The sequence below is a fragment of the Zootermopsis nevadensis genome, unplaced genomic scaffold (genome assembly GCF_977971745.1).
Source record: "Zootermopsis nevadensis isolate Lab colony 2312 unplaced genomic scaffold, Znev_1.0 Znev_ptg000027l, whole genome shotgun sequence".
In the NCBI taxonomy this organism is placed as follows: Eukaryota; Metazoa; Arthropoda; class Insecta; order Blattodea; family Termopsidae; genus Zootermopsis; species Zootermopsis nevadensis.
In genome coordinates, this window is record NW_028259159.1 from 750,444 (window position 1) to 772,500 (window position 22,057).

The 22,057-nt window shown below is 37.9% G+C and overlaps 2 protein-coding genes across 2 annotated transcripts; both read right to left on the reverse strand.

The window, feature by feature from the left end:
* Positions 1-804: 804 nt before the first annotated feature.
* LOC110836500 (membrane-bound alkaline phosphatase) lies at positions 805-9,752 on the reverse strand. The gene is made up of 10 exons (XM_022077743.2): positions 9,580-9,752; positions 6,206-6,271; positions 5,352-5,572; positions 5,022-5,195; positions 4,124-4,315; positions 3,537-3,738; positions 3,292-3,426; positions 2,124-2,315; positions 1,753-1,875; positions 805-1,137 (listed from the first exon to the last, which is right to left on the reverse strand). The coding sequence occupies exons 1-10, from the start codon at positions 9,677-9,679 to the stop codon at positions 938-940; spliced, it is 1,605 nt and encodes a 534-aa protein (XP_021933435.2). The 5' UTR covers positions 9,680-9,752; the 3' UTR covers positions 805-937.
* Positions 9,753-12,620: 2,868 nt separating this feature from the next.
* LOC110836492 (membrane-bound alkaline phosphatase) lies at positions 12,621-20,832 on the reverse strand. Its single transcript, XM_022077712.2, has 10 exons — positions 20,691-20,832; positions 19,294-19,359; positions 18,843-19,063; positions 18,469-18,642; positions 17,224-17,415; positions 16,526-16,727; positions 16,137-16,271; positions 15,361-15,552; positions 15,054-15,176; positions 12,621-13,035 (listed from the first exon to the last, which is right to left on the reverse strand). The coding sequence occupies exons 1-10, from the start codon at positions 20,779-20,781 to the stop codon at positions 12,839-12,841; spliced, it is 1,593 nt and encodes a 530-aa protein (XP_021933404.1). The 5' UTR covers positions 20,782-20,832; the 3' UTR covers positions 12,621-12,838.
* Positions 20,833-22,057: the final 1,225 nt, after the last annotated feature.

The window sequence follows — 22,057 nt, forward strand, 5'->3', positions numbered from 1 at the left end:
AGAATATTGTGTGATTTGTAAGATGGAGGCGGAACAAATTTTGCTTTAATTTAAAATAGCCTTACAGGCGCAGAACTGAGGAGGAAGTCCCTATGCCGCCGATCAGCGTGTTGAAGTGGGCTGTACCATCTCATTGGATTACTTTTTCAAACGAGAACTCCCCTTGAATAGAGGCTGTACTCTAGTAAAGTAGTAGTGAGAGCTCTGTAAGGTTTTCCAAGTTAGGTGAGAGTCTTTATTATTTTTTAACAATATTTAAAATTTACTAAGTAAATATACGAAACGGAATATTATTTCCAAGTTTACAAGAATGATTAAGAATACTTTTGAAATAAGTTAATATATAATTGTGTGACCATTTCACTACTAGCATTTCGTTATATTTTCAATGTTATTTGCATGGTTCGTATTCGTATCAAGTAACCATGAACGCTAACGTCTGTGGATTGTAAAATAATCGTCTTACCTATCTGCTAACTATTTTTGGAATTTTTAAAGCTTGAAGTGGGAATAGGTGAAGAAATATCTTAAAATAGCAATATCAGAATCCGCGAATCACTTTGTTGGTCATCGGAAAACTTCATTGTCTTGAAGAATTTAGTTCTTTATACATTTTCCAAGCTGGAAGTGATATGTACTTATTTTAAACCTGTCTTTTACTCTGTATATTCTTGTTGTGTGCTATTATCAGAAACCATACGTGCATATCTTGTCACTTAAGTTAAGCTCTTTGCAGTTTAGGTTTGTAAGTTAACATGGAAATACCATTGTATCTCATCACGGAAAGGGTTACTGAACTATTACTTTAATTATTCTTGAAAGTTTATTTCGTAGCTTAGTTTAACAGCTGATCGTATACGTAAGAACTTGCTGTTACAGATTTCGTATGACAAAACAAATATTGATGACAAATTAGTGTTTGCGTTTGACTTCTCGTTTATTTTCTGTTATCGTTGCAACTTGTGCGTCCATTCCCAACACAGGAGGCGTAGGCCATGACGTGAGGAATGAAGTTCTGTTCAAACGCCCCAGCGTACAGATGACTCCACGGGCCCCTGGCGAAAACCGCGACGTCGTCACCTCCGTGTGTTTCGCTGTACAGTGGCGACGTTGCAGGGAACTCGTAATTAGCATCCACTGTGGAAGTGCCACAAAGCAGTTTCATAGTTAACGCAGTAAAATGTCGTGGAAGATGTCATCCTCATCTATATGTACTGTACTTTTTCACTCTTATTAACTTAAATATTAAAATAATTTAGTTTACGGATTGGATACTTCGTAGCTGCAGGACACAACGCCATAGAAGCTATTAAGACAAAATTAAAACTGCTCGCACACCGAATGTAGCGTCACAATTTAATTATCTCTGTCCCCGCCAGCGTATGACTTAATTAGTTATTATTAAAGTATAAATGTCCAGTACAGTTGTGAATTTTGAAGCAGGTCTTGTACCTTGCGTGAATTCTCACAGTGTCATCGTTTCTTGTTCTGCTCCTTTTTCCTCGGTTGTCACATATTAGGCTCTTGGGACAGCTTCAGTTCACAAAACGTACGATAATATTTACGTTACAAATTTGCACAGTTTCTGTTTCGAACATTTTTCTAGCCAAAGGTTTTTCCTTGAATTTAATTCGACTGTGAAATATTATTTCACATCGATTTGATAAGACCCTTTCTAATGCAAGCATTCAGAACTGTTTCGAAAAGTGCTTTGCTAATGAACGGAGCATTTTGGCAAATTTACATACTTACTCGTATTATCTCTAGAAATATCGTATCTGGTACCATCCTCTTCTGGCTGTTTATATCCTGGCCCATTAGCAAAACTAAGAGTTGCATATGGAAGATTATCAACCGAAGAAGTTCCACTTATTCCTAGAAAATAATGACGAAAAATATCAACGAGTTATATAGAATAATTTACTATCTTTGACACTACGTACAACTTGAAACAAAATATGGAATTCTCCGAGAATTAACAACGTTATGGTAGTCGTTTGAAAAGTCACAAACCTCTTCATAAAAATTTGATAGTTTCAATATGAACTCGTAGAAATTAAATGAAACGCCGTGTGCATTAGTTTTTGTTAAACAGACCAAATGCTACTTTTATTCATGCTTACCAAAGATGTTGTTTCCTCGAACAGGGTACCCACTAATGCTCAGGGTGTGGGCGTGATCGGCCGTGACCACTATCAGCGTGTCTTCTTCGTCTGTTAGATCGACTGCAGCCTGTACAGCATTTGCAAATTCAACTGCTTCGTCCAGCGCTAAGTGTGCTTTATTATCGTGAAGACCCATGTCAATACGCCCACCTGTTTTAAAAATGACACAGAATCTATGTCTGTATCTCCGATTTTCTAAATATTAGACTATAATCATAAATTGCAGTATTGAAAGATCATGGCAGCTTATTTCCTGAAACTTATAAGTTGTTATTGACGTGATATTCGGAGAAATATTCAAAGCACCTGAAAATCATAAAGATTTCACACTTCTTCGTCACACGTTGTGAGACGAAGTGAGAAATATTTATTGTAACTTGTAACTTTCTACGGCTAAAGTGAAGTAGGTAAAGAATGTGGCCGATAATTACCAGTATATAATCCTCGAACTTCAGTTTATTAATATTTTACGTGACATGTACTATGACAACGGGCATTTATCTTTAAAAAAAGACCACGTCTCTAACAAATTATGTCGCGTCCCGACAAAGACTGGCATTGATATCGATAAAGTGTTGGATTCTGAAGCGCTAACATAGTGATATGGGTACATAAAAACCAAGGAGCTGTGAAGATAAATGTGCATTGCCATAAGTGTTGATTATTTATGAAGGCAGTCGCGGGGGAGGGGATGTTACAGCTGTTTCTGTTTTACAGCTTTAATTGTAGCATGTAAGTATGTGTTGTTACAGGTGTTGGGGGATGGAGGCTGCAGAGTATATAGACTTATGTTACTGGCAGTCAAATTTGTGGCGACAAAAGGATTGTGAAGATTGGATGCGTGATTCAAGTTCAAAAGAGGATGTTTAAACGCCTTCGTAATCTGGACAGAACTATAGCTACAAGACGTTGTTGGATGAAAATTGCGAAGAAAATTAAAAACTACAGGATACTGCAGAAGTCAATACGTTGTAATGTGGATTGTGATATTCTGAGTTGTGACGCCGTGTAAGCTGTCACCAATGTTTCGGAGCAAAGTATTGCCTCCATTTTCAGACCAGTAGTACCCGGCGCTTCAATTCAGAATTCTGCACTCCACAGAAATAAGTAATTCCATTCAACTTGCCTTCGACAAACAGGAAGAAGCCATTTGGATTTTTCTTCAGCGCCTGTACTGCGAATGTGGTCATTTCCTCCAGGGTTGGTTCTTTCCTCCTGTTCGCCAGCAAATGGTACTCCAAATGATCCCTATTAAACAGCCCTTAAAGAAGGGAAATATTTCCTGTTGCGCTAAATATGTAGCAAACTTGAACTTGTACAGGTAGTGATAGAAACATGTATTAAAATACAGACAGACAGATAGTTACTCACCGAGTACGTAGTCGGAATCAGTGGGATCAACACTCATTATTTGGTCTCGGTTCCACAAATACCTGAAGCTAGCATTGCGTCCCACCTTGTCGGCTTTCCAAACTTCGATCAGATCGACGTCATCCGTTCGGCTTCCGGGAGTGCCGTCTTCATCTGTGAAGTCTCTTGGACGGAATTCCTTTCGACCTCCTCCCAGGATCACCTGTGTCAAACAGAAACAGTATTTGAATCTGAGGGTTTCACGGCGGTGAGTCCGAAGATGGCTGTTTTCTTGGTTGTAGGACCTTCCTTCTTGAGAAACTAACTGTTGCTCAGCTAGTCAAGAAATTTCTGTCCTTTTACTGAGATTGAAATTTCGTTATCGTGTTTACAAGCTCCAGCCACGGACTTTTGTTACAGTTCACATCTTCAGACCTAGTTTCTTTAATCCTAGGATTCTTAAGTGGTCTTTGACCTTAAGATTTGTGTGTCAACTTCTCGGGTAGAATGACCGTTGAGACATGCTTGGGGCGAATGCGTAAAGCAGTCAAAGAATAACGTAAACTTGTTGACATCCAAAATACCAACGACCAGTGATAAATGCTTACATTTATATTCTTGCCGGGAAGTTTGTTTACAAGCTGCTCTGCAATATCGTCGCAAATGTCCGGGTCTTGACCCGAGTTCTTGATTTCTGCGTCGTTCTCCCAGTCTCTGTTGGCGATGTAGGCATATGTACCGGAGGGAGACGCGTGGGTAATTCTGGTTGTAGTTACTACCCCTGTTGATTTGCCGGCGTCCTGCAATATCAGCAAGGAACCTTCGTCAGGAAAAAAGAAGTGTCGGATTCTGAACCGTTGATGGATTTTCATGAAAACTGTGCGTGCATTGTCGTTGAAAACTACAACACTTTTGTATCTTTAATTCTCTTCTATTGAATATGGCCTCTATCCTGAAAGTTCTCGTAAACACGATGTTAGTTTTCGTGACTCGTATTTAAGTACTATGGAATAAGCTTAGCGAAAAATATAAGAAACTTTATGGCAAAATGAGATTAAGTAGAACTGTCAGTTGCTTCAAAGTAATGTTAACAGAAAATACATAATAGACGCGTGGTCATAATGATGTCCTACGCCATTGTTTCTTTCTCTAATGTAAACTTACTCGTCGACCAGATGATACACTGAACGTGATCGTTCTTGTTTTGTAAGACATGCGGTTCTCACTGCCGACGATGAAAATATCGATGTTTTCATCGGGATTGTGACGCCGTGTGGACTTTTAGTCAGATACCAACGTTTCGGAGAAATATACTTCCTCCATCTTCAGGACTTCAGTCTTAAACATGTGTTTAGTGTGTTGTTCTAATATATTGGTATTTACTTTCAAGTCTACATGGCGTCACAACCCAGAAAAACGTCATCTCATTGCTCACTCTCGGTGATCACTTATTATTCTTTATTGACTACAATGTGTCTCACATTATAGCAGCACGACAGACGTTACCTGTGACCACTTCAGAATTGATGGCACTTGATTGGAGACGTTTCGCATGGCTGCACAGTCGTCAACCTTTACTCTTCCAGTCACGCCTGCTGTGCCGATGTTCCCCTTGACCCCACCCAAATACGCCGTTGCACTGCAAGAAGAATCTGCCACTTGGCTGTCTACACAGTAGGTCTGAAAAAACATGTCACGACAACAAGAAGTTTATTTTTGCTCTCCGATTTTTCTTGGACGTTCTCGCCACATAAACCGACATATAGAATATGTCTTGGGCACACTTGTCCAATTTCATTAAGCGTACTGATGTCCTTTTAATGTCTGTTCATTCACCTTAGACAGTCCAGTATTGGGGAATTCTTCAAAGGAGAGCACAGTTTCCTCCCCCGTTTCACCTAGGGACTGCCCGAGGTACACTCTAGCAGCGGCCAATGTTGGGATCGAAAAGCCGTCCCCCAGGAACATGATCACGTTTTTCGCTTGTCCAGTTATAGGTTTTCTTCCTAATTTCGTGCTCAGAAGGTTCTGTGCTCCGTTAATCCAGAATTCTGAGTCTGAAATCGTATATAATATAGAGTGTGGTTAGTAGTTGGTTCAGAGGCGCTTCAACATGATTATTCGCGTTTATAACTGAGTGTATATGACTTGCTAAAATATGGTTAATAACTGCAGTTGCACCAGCCTGATAATGCCAAACTAACAACCTATCCTAATCCGATTACTTGATTAATCATATTTAACTAATGTGATAGCTGGTTAACTAAGACGCTATGATGTTGAAATTCGGCTTGATCTTTTCTTATCACACAGTACCGTGTTTCTTTTTGCTGTAGCAAATCTAAAAAGTGGGGAAACCCCATCAGCAGTAACTTTTAAAGATTATTAATCCAAGAATTCTTTAATGTCCGTAAAACGACGCGTTAATTTGCTGTATATTTTAAATTCTAATACTTTAAACAAAGGTATGATAAGATCTAATGAAGACCCAGATCTCCGATTAAACTAATGCTAATTTTTAATAATTTTCAAATATTCGGTACATTAAAGTAGTCGAATTCAAAGACCTAACTTCATTTGTAAAATTTCATTTCAATAATTGCTCGCGCTTTCAACTAAATACAAAGTGCAACTTCACAACCATTACTGTCGGCTGGAAAGTTATTTTACTGCACGTCTCAGTAGCTCACCGTCTTCGGGGTTGAAATCTTTTATGCCTCTCGAACGTCTTGTTCTGTGGACCTGATGAGCAGTATCTAAAACGTAAACAAAACACAGTGAAACAACAATGCAAGACTAGATTATTTGTGTGGGAATGGGCCTATACACGCATAGACCCACATAATTACTCCCTCTCTTGTGACAGACCGGACATGCCTCTGCACTCCTGCACGTTTAACAGTGCACTCTCAAAACACATTCCAATACAGAGGCCCATGCCTGAACAAATTTGCTATATTTATTTTCTAGTGCTGAAGTTGCCACGTACATGATGGAATCGGAACTGCATGGAGCGAATTCCAAAATGTTACAAAACAATATACAAAGATACAAAACCATCAGAATAATATCCAGAAAATACTGGTGCTATCATGGCGACCTAGCAGTGTTTTACTTTAAAAAAGTAAGTTACACATTTCCATAAAACGGTTGTCTCTGGCTCTGTGGCCACCTTGTTCACGAGACGTCAGCAGACGTATTTTATATGGGTATTTGTCTCCATCATCCTTACCAAGAAATGTGAAATAACTAAACAATCAGATAACTGACACTATTACGGACATTCTGGTACGTGTGTGTTCATTATAAATATACACAAGCCTTGAAAGTTGCGAAGGTATTTTGTGCGCACACTGTATTAGCAGATTCCATTCGTTCTAGGAATGAGCAATATTATTTTACAGACGTGGAAAATAAGAATTTTTTCCCCTCACGTTTCACTTTGTGGTTAAAATACTTTCGCAGACACGTAGAAAAACAAACATTTCACTGTTAATCAGAAGGCATTTTGCACACGATATTGTATGAATGGGCACGCAACCAGAAAAATTAGCGATTGCTTTACGTACTCCTGCACACTGAAATCTAAGGTATTGCACTTTATACTTTTGTTAAATATAGTATTAACTCCCATTAAATCAAGACGGAAACAACGTGAATATCATCTTGCTTATCTTCGGAAAATTTCCAATTATTATTTCGTACGTTGATTATTTCTTCCATGTGTACTGCGTGTTCTGCCAGCCTAATTGTCGCTTATTTCATAATCACAGCAACCTTTGGCAAAAGCCATACAATGCTGGTTCTCCATTATGCATTTGATATTCCCCAGTCTTAGTGCGAAGAACATTAAATGCAGTAAGACAAGCTAGACAAAGTTGGAATATAACTCCATATTGAAGAAACAGGGTGACAGACAGAAAATAAAAATCTGTGCTCGTTATTCTAATGGAAAATGTGAATGGCGTCATTAAATAACCATCAGAACCCAAAAATGTCACTGACGTGTGTATATTGTCTTAGTAACATTCTTATCAGCTGTGACTGTGTGATAAGTATTTGTTGATGTAAGATGAATCTTCAAATTTTGCTTTTTGGTAGAATTCGTGTGACTTTAGCACCAGTCTTCTGTTAGCTGCTTAGCAATAAAGATCAAAGACGCATATAAGGATATGATAGTGAACGTCGCAGTCATTAGGGCAAGATTAAGATTGTATTATGAGCGAAAGATGGAAAACGCAGTATAATGTCTAAACGTGAATAAACGTGCGGTGTATTTAACTGATTGACGATATTTTCAAATTATTTCGGATAAAGATATTTCTACCTTTTGAAATAATAAGATTTGTCGCCACCTGGTGGCATATGTTGGTGTTTGAATTGAAAGCAAACGCTGTTTTGTAATTTTTGCAGAAACCATGTTATTGCTATGTGTATGAAATATCGCAGTTCCGAAGTTGGACGGTGACTCAAAGACATTTTCTATACTGTAGTTTTTCATGCAGAGTTGTTCTTCTGGTTTGTCACTCCGTATAAATTCATAGGCAGATTTCAATGATATCTCCATATTCAGTCTTGCATTATGTTTCTCCGAAACGTTGATGTCAAAATAAAGGCTCCACGACGTTAAAACCTAGGACAGCTCCGTCGAAGTATTCGCCTTCGCGGCATGGGAACGCCGAATCGAATACTTCTTATGGAGTCTTAGAAGACGCCTTCTTGTGATGCTGATCTGCCGTGTGGAGATTGTGATTATAACGTACACGCTATTTTCTTTGGTCAAACAGTGATCTGCCTTCTTGTTTCTTTATTATGTCTTTTAGACTGCTAGTTTATACAATAAAGACCGACAGACACAAGAAACGTCATGATGATCCGTCACCTGATCAGAGAAACACAGAGAACCTTGATTTTTAGATTTAAGTCAGTTTTTATCTTAAGGATAATGCAGTTTTTACTTCAGACTTAACGGATTAGTTTTTTTTAAACGTAGATCTGTCTGATAACATTGTATGCAGATATGTAAGAATTAGTATTCGTCTCATAAAGCACAAAGGTGAAGTATTTCTATAGCTTCGCTGGATTTTTTGATTTAATATATATGATTCGAGCTTTGTGTTAAGTGGACCAATATGTAACAGAATTAAGTGCAGTGAAAAATGTTTAATGCAGATTAAAAATTACCGAACTTAATAAACATCAGTTGTGACTTTACACACCGAAAGACACGGTGTAGTGGTTAACGATAATTTTTTCTGCTCCAGAGGACCGAATTTGATTCTCGGCCCTGCAGTCCTGACAGTATTTCCAGCCTAATGCTAGGATATAACCACAAAACTGGCCACGACCTTTCCTGTCAGACTGTTTCCAATTCATCATTCCTTTTGTACACTGTACCTATAAACCGTGCACTTGAATTATCGTCCCCGAACAAATCCAGAGAAAATTAAGACTCACATTTTAATAGGAAAGTCAACGAAATTTGCGGTACAGTGGTTAACATTAATCATTCACGTTTAGACTGTATAGATTCGAATCTCGGTGGGAGCACTGGATATTGTGACTGAAGCTTCCCGTGATTCCTTGAGCTAGGACTCTTTCTATCCATCGTTTCCAGTTCACCACATGTAATCGTCCTCCCATGTCAATCGACTTTGATACTACAAAGTCGTTAAGCAACTAACGACCCAAGAAGTCGTTTAAATTCCTTGTCCTTGACAATAAAATGTCTTCTCACTCCCTGAGTACGGTTTCCGTCATTAACTTTGTTCTTGATTTATCTCAGCTTTTCCAGATAATATTCACAATTACATCCCAGGTCTTTTCTGCGTAACCTATGTTTGTAGAAATATTATTATATGATGGGCATTGCCCATAGTCTCAAGTACATTTCATACACGCAACGTTTCGAGAGTTGGCTCTACTCCTCTCTTCAGGTCGTTTTCATTATACTGTCAAATTCGTTTATTTTTCTTCCCGTTTAAAGCTATCCCTCGTCACTAATCAGATCCCTGTGCCCGCTATGCTACAAAGCGCAAGATAGAAACATATTCAGATTTCTTACCGCGCTCGTCGATGTCCTCAGAACCAGGTCTTGCCCAAGCCACCGTGGTTATCAAGGCCAGGACGAACACGAGCGTGGACGGGCTGATTGTCAAAACCATGTTTGAGTTAAGATGAGCAGAATTCGTGCAGTATTTAGTGTCTGTTGACTGACAGAAAATGGGAGCATGCCTACAATAAATACTCGAGCTGTAGCAATAAACCTACCTCGCAATCTTTCCCCCCACCTTCTAACTTACGCGTGTTTAAACGCACCACATTCACAATCAAGTTCTTAAAGATTTAATACCGGTTTCAATCACCTAAAAGGAGATTATCTGTTAAGCAGTTAGATAACAGAAATCTAAAAACTGTCGAGATGAAATTATTTGCGAGTGTTTGCTTTCTGTAAACTTATAATTATGAATGCTCTTAGTAGGATTTGAGACACCTGTGCTGCATGGGTGTCGATCTATTTGGATTCTGAGCATATTCTTACGATTGCAACACCCAGCCGAAGTGGATTGTTTTCCTTTCGAAATTTTAGGCAGTTCATTCTGAGTTGTGAATCGGTTAAGATAGACATTGCGTGTATTATAGGTTATTATGAAGAACAAAACTTAGAGAAACTGAGGTATGCTACGAAAATCCTCAGTTTTTCATGCGTGTTCTCGGTTCAGAGGACATTGATACTGTAACTACATGCCGGTTTCTTAGAGCTTTATCAATTACGTTTTGGAAGTACGCGAAGAATTTCTTGCTTATTTCTGCTGTCGTCAAACATCGCCCTCTTCTTTTACGTATTCGTGAGGGCCTGTCAGCCGGAGAAGCATGCAGTTCTTAACGAAACAGAAACTAAATCACAATAATTAATTCTATGTTTAAAATATTTCCGAAGTTTTTTATGATTTCTTGTAAGTTATAAAGAAGCTACCACTTGACCTAGATTTATAAGTAGGAGGCGTTTAAAACTAAAGATCATAAGAGTGAGCTGAGACTCCTAAATCGTCTCGTATAGTTTAGATTGGTTCACGAAATAATTCAGAGAATTATAGGATTATTACAGAAGATATACGGCCTGCGTCACGAAGTAATGTGTCATATTAAGGCCAAGGTTATTGTACCTCTCGTCTATTTACACCCAGGGGCTGTATGCACATTCGACGTAAGTTCTTATCAATTGTCGTTAGTAATTTTCTGTGAGTTTATGATACACGTTCTAGAGATAAGCAAGAAATTGTGATGTGAGTCGGAAATTCCGAAGGACGGTGTCCAATAGTCCTAGTTCAAGTCCAGATAAAATAATCTTATGTGTCGTGTGTTTAAATACACGCCTATTCGGACAAAGCTATACATAAGTGGCTTTCGAGATGAAATTAAAAGGGAATTCTTGTAATTTTTAATTTCAACCTGGTGTTCTGTCATTCACTATCCAAATTCCTATAAAGTGAGTTATGCAAAACAGTTATTTTCACAGTTATTTATTTAACGAAAAAGATGCAAGAACTTTGCTCAGTCTCAGCATTGCCACTATTTATGACATCACATCATAAATTATAGTGCATTATGTATCATTAGATAATATTTATGCTGAGTGAAACTAAGTTTTGATAATATTAATGTGTGTATGAAACTCGCTAATAGGTCTCTGAAGAAGGTTATTATTGTGGATGTTTCTGGGAAATGGTTCTGTTATTTTGACGATGAACAATTCTATTTTACAACACAGGATATAGGTCTATGCCTATAAAGGGCCCATAAATTACTGTAGAAACCCATGACAGAATGTGATCACAGTAGTCTGCATAACTAAACACTTTGTGCCACGTAAATGCTATTATTTTCCAAAACAACGTATGAAAATGTTCACAATAAATCCATATGAAATTCAAAATTTCATACGTTGAAGTTCTGCGGCCATAACACTGTGATGATAATGACGTTCTTTTGGGTTCTGGAGTTTATTTTCTCCATCTTCAAGTCAGAACCCAAAACATCATTATCATCAGTCATCTTCATCATCGTAGCCGCCGTGAAATCTCACATTTTACATATTTGTATGTTATCATCGAGACATTCCTTCCCCGAATCATCTTCCATAGAGGTCGGAGACAAAATTATATACATTACTAGTTCCTATCATAATGAAACAATATTCTTCACGTAAACGATAGTTCAGAATCGCCTTTATACGGGCGTAAATACAATTGATACTATGTGTCCACCTTCTTACACATCGTTTATCTCTCACTAACATGGCGTGACACTACACGTATTTTCCATTTATCGGATGGAAACTTCATATACTTCACTGCTCTGGGATTCGCTTGGATTTGATAGTTCTCATATGCGACGCAGCACTCCAGTGTAATGCTATTAGAGCACAGCAGAATACTGTTTGAAACGTTGGAGCTAAATAGGTTTACATCCATTCTGAAAAGAGGCTGTGTTTCAGGGAGCTCATACATGTCATAAGTTTTTCAAATCGAAGGAAGAGAATAGTTTTAAACGGTGTTTTAAAAATAAATTCCAGGATCACCAATGTTCAGACCACATACGAGTCTACGCTGTACCAGAACAACAACATTATTATCCTCACCGCATTTAATGCTGTTTCGATCTCAATTATTGTAAGATTTTGCTATTGCGTTTTGCAGTGGCGTCTGAAATCGATAAGCACAACATTAAAATAAATGCGAAACTGTAGTTAAACATAAATCAAAATTTGTATGGAAAGAGGAACACTGGAATCGATTGAGGTCAGGTACTCTTGAGTTTTTAATTTCTTGCTTTAAATGATATTTTATTAAATCAGTTAAACAAGTTCAAGTTCTCATTTTTTGGAGGAATATAGCATTCATTCTTGCGTTCAGAAATACATTATATTCTTGGACTCGCAAAAACCACATATGTGCTTCAGGAAATTAATTTTGGTGATAAGGAATACGATATTCAGTATGACTTGCTTCAAAGGATATCCAACGACAGTCGAATTGCTGTTAGTCCATGGAAAAACGTGTTATCGATGAGTTTTATTAGCCGGGCTTAGTAAAATGACGGAAATTATACTGTGCTATCATATATTTATAAAACATAATGTTAAATTTACTGTATGGTTACATTGCAGTAAATATATTTCAGTAGCTGAATGCCTACATATTTCTTATAGTCTTATACTAATAAGTTCTTTAGAGTATCAGAAATATTTGTGCATGAAAAGTAGTCTACAATATTATAATTTCCTGTTCATAGCCATCAGTTACTGATCAATGGTTACGTTTTTATACATGCGGCTTGCAACTTGTCCGTCCATTTCCAACACAGGAGGCGTAGGCCATGACGTGAGGAATGAAGTTCTGGTCAAATGTCCCAGAGTACAGATGACTCCACGGGCCTCTGGCGAAAACCGCGACGTCATCACCTGCGTGTGTTTCGCTTCCCAGAGGTAATGTAGCCGGGAATCGGTACTTCACATCAGCTGCGAAAACAACCCGAATGTCAGAGACCGCTTGGAAAACATAGGCGTGTATGGGAGCATAATGTGAATACTGAAATACTAGTGTGTGAGGGCATAAACTGAATTTATCTGCTTCGTGCGAATATGGTAATGAACCTAACTCTGTAAGATTTGAGGTTTTCACAGCGGCAAGTATGAAGATTTCTGTCTTCTGGGTTGTTGCGCTTTGTAGTCTGGTAGATGTTTACCAACGTTTCAGATGTCATACTGCCTCCGTCATCAGGGCGATGAGTATGAAGATTTCTGTCTTCTGGGCTGTTGCGCTGTGTAGTCTGGTCGATGTTAACCAACGTTTCAGAGGTCATACTGCCTCCGTCATCAGGGCGATGAAGATTTCTGTCTTCTGGGTTGTTGCGTTGTGTAGTCTGGTCGATATTAACCAACGTTTCAGAGGTCATACTGCCTCCGTCATCAGGGCGATGAAGATTTCTGTCTTCTGGGTTGTTGCGCTTTGTAGTCTGGTAGACGTTTACCAACGTTTCAGAGGTCATACTGCCTCCGTCATCAGGGTGATGAGTATGTAGATTTCTGTCTTTTGGGTTGTTGCGCTGTGTAGTCTGGTCGATGTTAACCAACGTGTCAGAGGTCATACTGCCTCCGTCATCAGGGCGATGAAGATTTCTGTCTTCTGGGTTGTTGCGTTGTGTAGTCTGGTCGATGTTTACCAACGTTTCAGAGGCCCTGATGACGGAGGCAGTATGACCTCTGAAACGTTGGTTAACATCGACCAGACTACACGGCGCAACAACCCAGAAGCCAGAAATCTTCATACTCATCGCCCTGATGACGGAGGCAGTATAACCTCTGAAACGTTGGTTAACATCGACCAGACTATACAGCGCAACAACCCAGAAGACAGAAATCTTCAACCTAACTCTGCTTTTTACCCACGGAGTGAATCCATGGACCTCTAATTAATTTAAGTATATACAAAGATTATTTTACAAAGCAGCATGAACCAATTGTATTCTGAAATTAGAACGTGATTTTATTTTGAGATAGTATAATTTCGTGCGTCAAAGTAGAGGCGGTGACTAGCTGAGAGACAGTTAGAAAAAAAACTCACGCACTTTTTTAAACTTAAAAATTAATAAGACTGTGACTGAAAAAACAAACAAACAAACCAACAATCATATTAATATGGGTGTAACATTTTAAATTCAGAATTATATCTTTGTGTTTTGTCATGCGTTGCGCTCTTTTCTGGAAATACAAAGACTTTCATTTCGTTGCAACACGACTAATTAAATAGGAGCTCCACGGAGAGTTTATATTATAGCAACGGGTCATTTGTTCCATGCCACGCCACTGTTGAGTCAAGGGATCGTTATCTACGTGATAGTGCATCTCTGTTAATTCTAATGGGACCCGGATAATGTAATGACGTTAGGAATCATCCCCAGCCCCACGTCCACCGATTATTCTCTTCCAACTTAAAAATACCGATTTAAGTACCTGAAAGAAGATGCACATAATTCACAGGAATATTTAATTATGCCTCTTATCTGTAAAAGCTTTCAGTAGCGTAGGAAAAATATCAATCCCAAAATGAGATCGGGGAAATTCTTATTTTTTTGTCTGGATGTTCTGATATTTAACAAAATATAGAATTGGAATAAATTATTTTTGACTCTTGTGCAGACTATAAAATAATGTATTTTGAATCTCTATACACTCCAAATTGAATTGGAGTTCGGATCTTTTTTTTAACAACTGTTCACTGCATTTGTTTAACTAATGAACCAGCATTTCTCTACGAGTCACAGACTTGATCGAATGTTCCTAACATATATCACAGCACATAATTGTGATTAAGTATTCTACGACAGTTTTAAAAGCTATACAAATATAGAAATAATTCTAGTATTACTGGAGCATTTCACACTGTCAAACTTATATTATTTCAGAGATCCTTCCTACATTATTTATATGAACTCGATATTACAATGCAATGAGCGAGGAATTTCTCATATACTTACCAAGGTTATCGTTAGAAATGTTATATCTGGAGCCATTAGCTAGTGGTTTCTTGTACCCTGGTCCATTAGCGTAAGAAAGAGTAGAATATGGAAGTCTATCGGAGTCAGACGTTCCAGCGATACCTGCAACAAAGTGTATGAATATGACGTGGAAATTAACTTATATATTAAATTAAATTCTTCGCTTTCATTAATGTCTGTCACCCGATAGTGTTCACGTAAATACACATCAACGAATGTTGATGGTCATTTTGTTTATGAGTGCTTGACCAAGGCGCAGCTTCGTATTACGTGTAGTAAAACTTACCGAAGATGTCGTTGCCGCGGGTGGGGTAACCACTAATGCTCAGGGTGTGGGCGTGATCGGCAGTGACCACGATCAGGGTGTTTCTTTCATCTGTCAGGTCGACGGCAGCCTGGATAGCTTTTGCAAATTCCACTGTTTCGTCCAAAGCAAGATGTGCTTGCGTATCGTGATGTCCGTGATCGATACGCCCGCCTGTTTTAAGTTGCATAATATCAGAATGTATAACACGTAAGCTGTCCTCAATAGCGTTAACACCATTGGCATCAGCGTTTTGATATTTCGTTCCTTCCGATTTATGATTTATATTAACTCCATTTAATTATTCAGAGATATTCATAGATCTTTATTTCTCTTAGGTTTAAGCCTGTACTTCAATGTTGCCCAATATTGTAGGAACTATAAATAAGACAATATGCCATAATAAAACCACGACGTATATTTTCAATTAAAATAAAACTTGTTATGAATTAAGAATAATCCAGAAAAAAAATTGCAACGCGTTACATTTCAGGGTTTCACTTATTGTCTTGTGGAAAGTTGCGCCGTGTAGACAGGTAGAAGTTTACCGACGTTTCAGAGGTTCTTATTGCAATATTTGTTGTTCCTTTAGTGTGCGAGACCAAATTTGAAGTTTGTGTTTATATTTGGGGAATGCTTGCACAACGCAGTTCGGAATATTTTTCCTTCCCGGCAGTTATTCGAAAACCTGGATATTAAATTATACGGATAAACAGACAGTTGCAAGGGCATTCTTTAAAATAAGATTTTACACCTACCTTCAACAAAGAGGAAGAAACCCTTAGGTTCTTGACTTAGAACCTGGATAGCAACTCTAGTCAGTTCTTCGAGTGTCGGTTCCTTAGTCGCATTGGCTAGCAAGTGATATTCCAAATGGTCGCTATTGAACAAACCTAAAAAAAGATCAGCCTATAATGTAACAATGCTTAAATCGATAAATTAGTATTTACAAGAATTATCACAATTTTATTACAAATGCGTGTAGAAGACTAATCTATTACACACCTAGTTACAAGCGTTAAGTGTTTGTGGTGTAATAAATAACCAGTTTTATTAACACAAATTATATTATTTCATTTTAAAGCATCCGGGAGAAGAGATGAATACATTACCAGTAAAATACTTGAGTTTTAGCAAATATACTCACCAAGTACGAACTCTGTCTTCCTGGGGTTAATATTGAGGAGCTGCTCCCTATTCCACACGTACTTAGAACTGGATCCTCGACTGCTTTTGTCTGATTTCCATTTGGTGATCAAATTCACGCCGTCTGTTCGGGCACCACTCTTGCCATCCTCATCTGTTACGTTCTTAGGTATGAATTCTTTGCGACCACCCCCCAGTATCACCTATGAGAAAGCCACGCGTAAATATTAAACCGAAGTGACGTTTTTGTATCTTCTATTGAATGTTAAGATCAGTGGATCCTGACCTCAAAATTGAACAAAACAAATTATACGCTTATTTATTTCTTGGAAGTTTGGTTGTTGGTTATTTAACAACACTTTTTAAATACCAGAGATTATATATCGTCGAACGAAGTTGGTAGATGACTAGGAATTGTCATTGTGCAAATATCAGGAATGAATCAACTGTGACCTTTTTAACTTTAGGCCTACCACACCAACATTCGGTTGGACAGACGCAGGGAAATCACGAAGGACCTCAGTAATTATACCTGACACGTGATGTTATTATGCGTGTAAATTCGCACCATCGTCACAATGTTTTAACGACAAAGCGTTCATTAACTCCTGTATCAAATCTGTTTTTTATGGTTGATATACCTGCTCTTAAGTATGCATAGTCTGATAGGCCCCATTCCTCTAGTAAGAATGTACAAACCTTGATATTCCTGCCGGGAACACTGTTGATGAGCTGTTCTGCGATGTCATCGCACTTATCTGGATCCTGGCCGGAGCTCTTAACTACAGCGTCGTTCTCCCAGTCCCTGTTGGCGACCTGGGCATATGATCCGGCAGGCGACGCGTGGGTGATACGGGTTGTCGTCACCACTCCCGTTGACTTGCCCGCGTCCTGGAAAGCCACCCCCGCAACTCTATGAAGTTATATCAGTTTGACAGGCCGGAAGCTTGCACATAGAAGAACTGCTTTCTTTTTACGCCCGATTTATTTGAAAGAGGCTTGCACGTAGGGCTGCTAAAATTGTCTGCGTTCTTTGAAGCACCACGTTTCATCAATTTATCCTCCAATTGCAATTGTGGTTTACGAACATGGAAAACAATTATTTTTAATTCAGACGTTTAAGCTAATAAACAAATCCTTTGGTATATTGTAAAAGACTAAAATTAACAGATTAAAATAATAGGTGATTTGTGACAAAATTAAGAGAAATGTTTTTGGCGAATACTTGCTACCATTCAATTCGGAATCTTTCATATTTCCGTATACTTTCTTATAATCTAACGATTGACGCTGTGCGTATTCTTCCTCTGTTTCAAGAGTGTTTTTTATTTAACATATACTGTGATACAAAGAGGATTGAAAATATCTCTGTGATTGATGAACGGTAAAGGATACGGAAGGAAGTATTAGGAATATATAGGATTTGAGACTTTCGCGGAGAGTACAATCAATAACATCTTCTCGGGTAACCAGTTAACGCGGCTGATTGCCCGAAAAGATTTTATTGGTTTATTAGGGATGTATTATAAAGCATTCGCCTGAACATTTGACTGGAGACATTGAGGATAACCAGGAAGGTGAGTCAGGATAACTCGTCTCTGGGCCAAACGTTCAGCATGGGACTTTCAGCATACGACAGAAAAGGGAGTTACTACCCGGTGAACCGCTGCTTCGGTCGGATATTAAATATCTAAGCCTTGACAGAAGGGGCCCGGAAAGAGAATGGCGAAGCAGATCTTTACTTACACTGCGGTATCCGTAATGGATAAACTCTGTTGGGAACTTTGTTGATTTGATTTATTCAAAGTCTCGTTGTCCTCCAACATTTTGCAACAAATATTTATCACCGAAAAACCTACTATTTAATTAAACCATTCGACGAAAAGTTAACATATCTGCTTATTATTTGTAGTGAGCAAATTAAAATAATGTTACATATCTTACCTGTGACCACTTCAGGATAGAAGTCACTTTATTGGTCGCATTTAGTGACGCTGAACAGTCGTTCAGTTTCACATTTCCTGTCACTCCAATGGTGTAAATGTTGGCTTTGACTCCACCCAAATAAGCTGTAGCGCTGCAAGCAGAATCAGCTACCTGGCTGTCCACACAGTACGTCTGCAAATGGGATCACATAAGGTATCACGGTACACCGCCGTGATAACTTCAAACCTAACCTCATAATATGTGTTATCTGACTAGCGTGTAGCTTTGCTTAACTTTGCTGAGTAATAAGAAAAGTGCGTAACGTACTTTATGTTATTTGGGTAATGTCTGTCGTGGTTACTGGCGTTCGAGTGTTCAAAATTCCTCCTCACCTTTGAGAGCCCTGTGTGAGGGAACTCCTCGAAAGAGAGCACCGTCTCCTCACCCGTGTGTCCTTGAGATTGGCCAAGGTATGTCCTGGCCGCGGCCAAGGTTGGAATTGAGAGTCCGTCTCCCAGGAACATTATCACGTTCTTCGCCTTGCCTATCAGATCATGACTTGACAGCTTCTGGTTCAGTGTGTTTTGTGCTTTTTGCCGCCAGTATGCACCATCTCAAATAAGACAAATAGTATATTAGATGCACATAAAATTTTGGTCGGAAATTGTGACGTAAAAAAGAACTTGGGAAACCTAGGCTAAAATGAATAGCAGCCTTGGGTTCTTTGTTAATTCAGCAATAAACCTTCGGCTTCCTTAATACCAACGACTTTGTTAGCCAACTAAGTAACTAAACCCCTGACAAATTACAATTAACAGGCGACACATTTTGTGGATCACTCACCATTTTGATCAACGCTGTGGTGAAATTTTGGCGGAAGACGATGAAAGTTTGTCTGATGATAATGATCTGAAACATGGAAATTGTCTATAAATAAATATTTACCGAACTATTTGATTTTCATGGTGTATGATTTGTATTGTGGAAGTCGCCACTTTGATATTTGTAGCTACTTATAGAGATTGATATTTTGTGACTTCCGTTTCGTAAAATAAATATTAAAAAAAGAAGAAATGGACAGTAGAAATATTATTACCAATACTTTCTAAAAACACTAGTCGTGGTTTTCTAACAGACACCTTTGAAGCCGATCCGACTTCAGAACATGGTTTGACGATGTTTGACTCACATTTTGTCTCGTTTGTCTAACAAATGCCTTCACAGGTCTCGTGTAAAACAAAGCAGTCGCAGGCAATTTACTGCCGCTGTTATGTGTGGAGCATTTTATAGCTTCTCCTAGTTCATTCAGAGTTTTTAGACGCTTATTATAGAACACAAACTAGAACTAAATCCATGGAGCAGACTCCTTCTTAAGAAAGTGATAGTAGCTGAGTTAGTCAGAATATATTCACTTTCCAGCTTTGCATCTCATCGAACGTAGTCTCCACGCAGTTCGTACAGCGTCACTTAGTAAAGTGCGATAATTCACCTGCCACTACAGATAAATTCAGTGTAGGCTACATTTTATTTGATAGACGAAGTCGTAAATAATAATTCGCAAATTCATTGCACACATTCTGTTTCAACGTGTGGTATTGCTGATATTAGTTTTGTACTTGTGTACATTATTTGGATTATTAATTGTATTCGTAAAGTGAAATTGGATTTGATTGTAAAATGTTGAAGATCATTTTGATGATAAAGAATCTTCAGTCTGATGATGGTGATAGAGCTGGCGGCAATGATAGAAACGCGGTTTACTATTTGGAAGCAAGATGTTCTCGAAATGACCTATTACGTCCACTTATCGTCAGATGCTTCAGTATGTATCTTGATACTACGAGGAACTATAAACTGTTAATTTTAAAATTAATTAATTATTTATTCATGTGAGTAATTTTTGTTTTTGTTTAAATTTCTGCAAATGAAGTTACTTTAACAAAGGTTGCACATTTTTAAAATACCTTTTATGACACAACATTTAAACGCCCTGCAGTAGGCGGCGTTATTGTTACTCCCACCTCACAAATTCGTAGGTCGCCATTATGGTATTATTGATAACAAGATGTTAGAAAATACAAGGGTAGGGAGGCTTTTGTGACATGATGTTCACACCCAATTTCATGAAAATCCGTCACTTGATTCGAAATGTAGTGTGTTATGGACAGATAAAATATGTCTATCTTTCTTTATAAAATAAGGGTAGTAGGTTAAAATAAATTAAAGAAATGCTTACGTACCACTATTGCTGGTCTCCTGGGAGACTGGATTTGCACAGGTAAATGTTGTCAGGAAGACAACGGTGACCACCAGTGAAATCGTTGAAGCCATCTTAGACAGGTGTGAGAATGAATTGCAGCCAGGTGTAATTGCATTTAAATACTACAGCTACCGTAATAAATCCTGCATTGCAATTCCTCGTTTCACTCATTAAGTCACTCGTGATCCTACAATCTCCACTTTCAACACAAACAATATTTCATCCTAAAATCCTAGTGCAAACTAAACAGGTATTTAACCGTAATTATTTTGTGAGATAACGAATACTGAACATTTGAAAGGATCAAAACATTACTATTGAATTGGTGAATGTTTATTTTTGTGCTGCTGATTTATCGTTATATCTGCGTGTACGTCATATAAATGCTGGTAATTGTAACAATGTTCTTTGGAGTGAAATTATGTTTCTTGTGGTAGTTTCTGACGCATACCATCATAAGAAAGGCAAAATTGCGAATCTGCTAAAATGGAATGTTCCAGAAGAGGTGAAACGCAATTCTATCGTGAAATAAAAAACTCTTAAACTGTTTTATTTTTGTCTTGAGCTGCCTTTCCAACAGCGTACTTGGTTTCATTCATATCCACGAAGGCTACTAACTGTAAGCCACTAAGGAATAGTATTTTTATTTGGTTTTAAACGAGGCAGGCATCCTCTTACTGGCACACAATATTCTAAAATCGTTATATTTTAATAATATACATGATTCTGAAATTAAAACGGTGTGCGAATAATAATAACAGGGCCAATTTTTACCCCTACCCCTGAATGAATAGGTAGAGCTATCAGTTAAATTCTGCATTGTAATGCTATTATGTTCTTTTATAACTTTTATCAACTTGTGTTTCGGAAAATATTTAGATGTGAATGTAGGCTGTCGATAATTGAGCAAATACCTAAAATCTGCCGCAGAAAAGTAAATACAATGTAGCTATAAATTTTACCACGTGTCATATTATTAAGCATGATTATTTTTTAAATAATTATAATTGTTTCGTTAAAGTATTTGAATATTAAGTAAATAATATGAAAACACGAAAACACAAACCTTGTTGCAATTCCAGTTGTGCACACTAGGCTATCCAAGTGAATTATAATAAAAATTTAAAATGTTTCTGATTTGATTTTATAAATATAAAATTATGATACTTGACGTTATAAAATTTGTTTTCTGTTGTAAAAATTTAATGATATTTCAGGTCCGTAAAGTTAGTAATACATGTACTCCATGAATTTGTATAGTGTACGCGCAGAGAAATCCTTGTGCACTAGACAGAAGTGCCTAGTTGGCTTCGTGATATTTTGACAGCATTACTCAGGAGAAAGTCT

What these genes read in the sequence shown, in the direction of transcription:
- LOC110836492 (XM_022077712.2), bottom strand. Translation starts at nt 20,781, where the DNA reads ATGGCTTCAACGATTTCACTGGTGGTCACCGTTGTCTTCCTGACAACA. An exon ending in GAAGACAGAGTTCGTACTTG is followed by an intron (nt 16,272 to 16,525) that starts GTGAGTATATTT and finishes ATCTTTTTTTAG; the next exon opens with GTTTGTTCAATAGCGACCAT. An exon ending in TTTCTTCCTCTTTGTTGAAG is followed by an intron (nt 15,553 to 16,136) that starts GTAGGTGTAAAA and finishes AACTTAAAACAG; the next exon opens with GCGGGCGTATCGATCACGGA.
- LOC110836500 (XM_022077743.2), bottom strand. Translation starts at nt 9,679, where the DNA reads ATGGTTTTGACAATCAGCCCGTCCACGCTCGTGTTCGTCCTGGCCTTG. An exon ending in AGATTTCAACCCCGAAGACG is followed by an intron (nt 5,573 to 6,205) that starts GTGAGCTACTGA and finishes ATACGATTTCAG; the next exon opens with ACTCAGAATTCTGGATTAAC. An exon ending in CTTCTTCCTGTTTGTCGAAG is followed by an intron (nt 2,316 to 3,291) that starts GCAAGTTGAATG and finishes TTTTTAAAACAG; the next exon opens with GTGGGCGTATTGACATGGGT.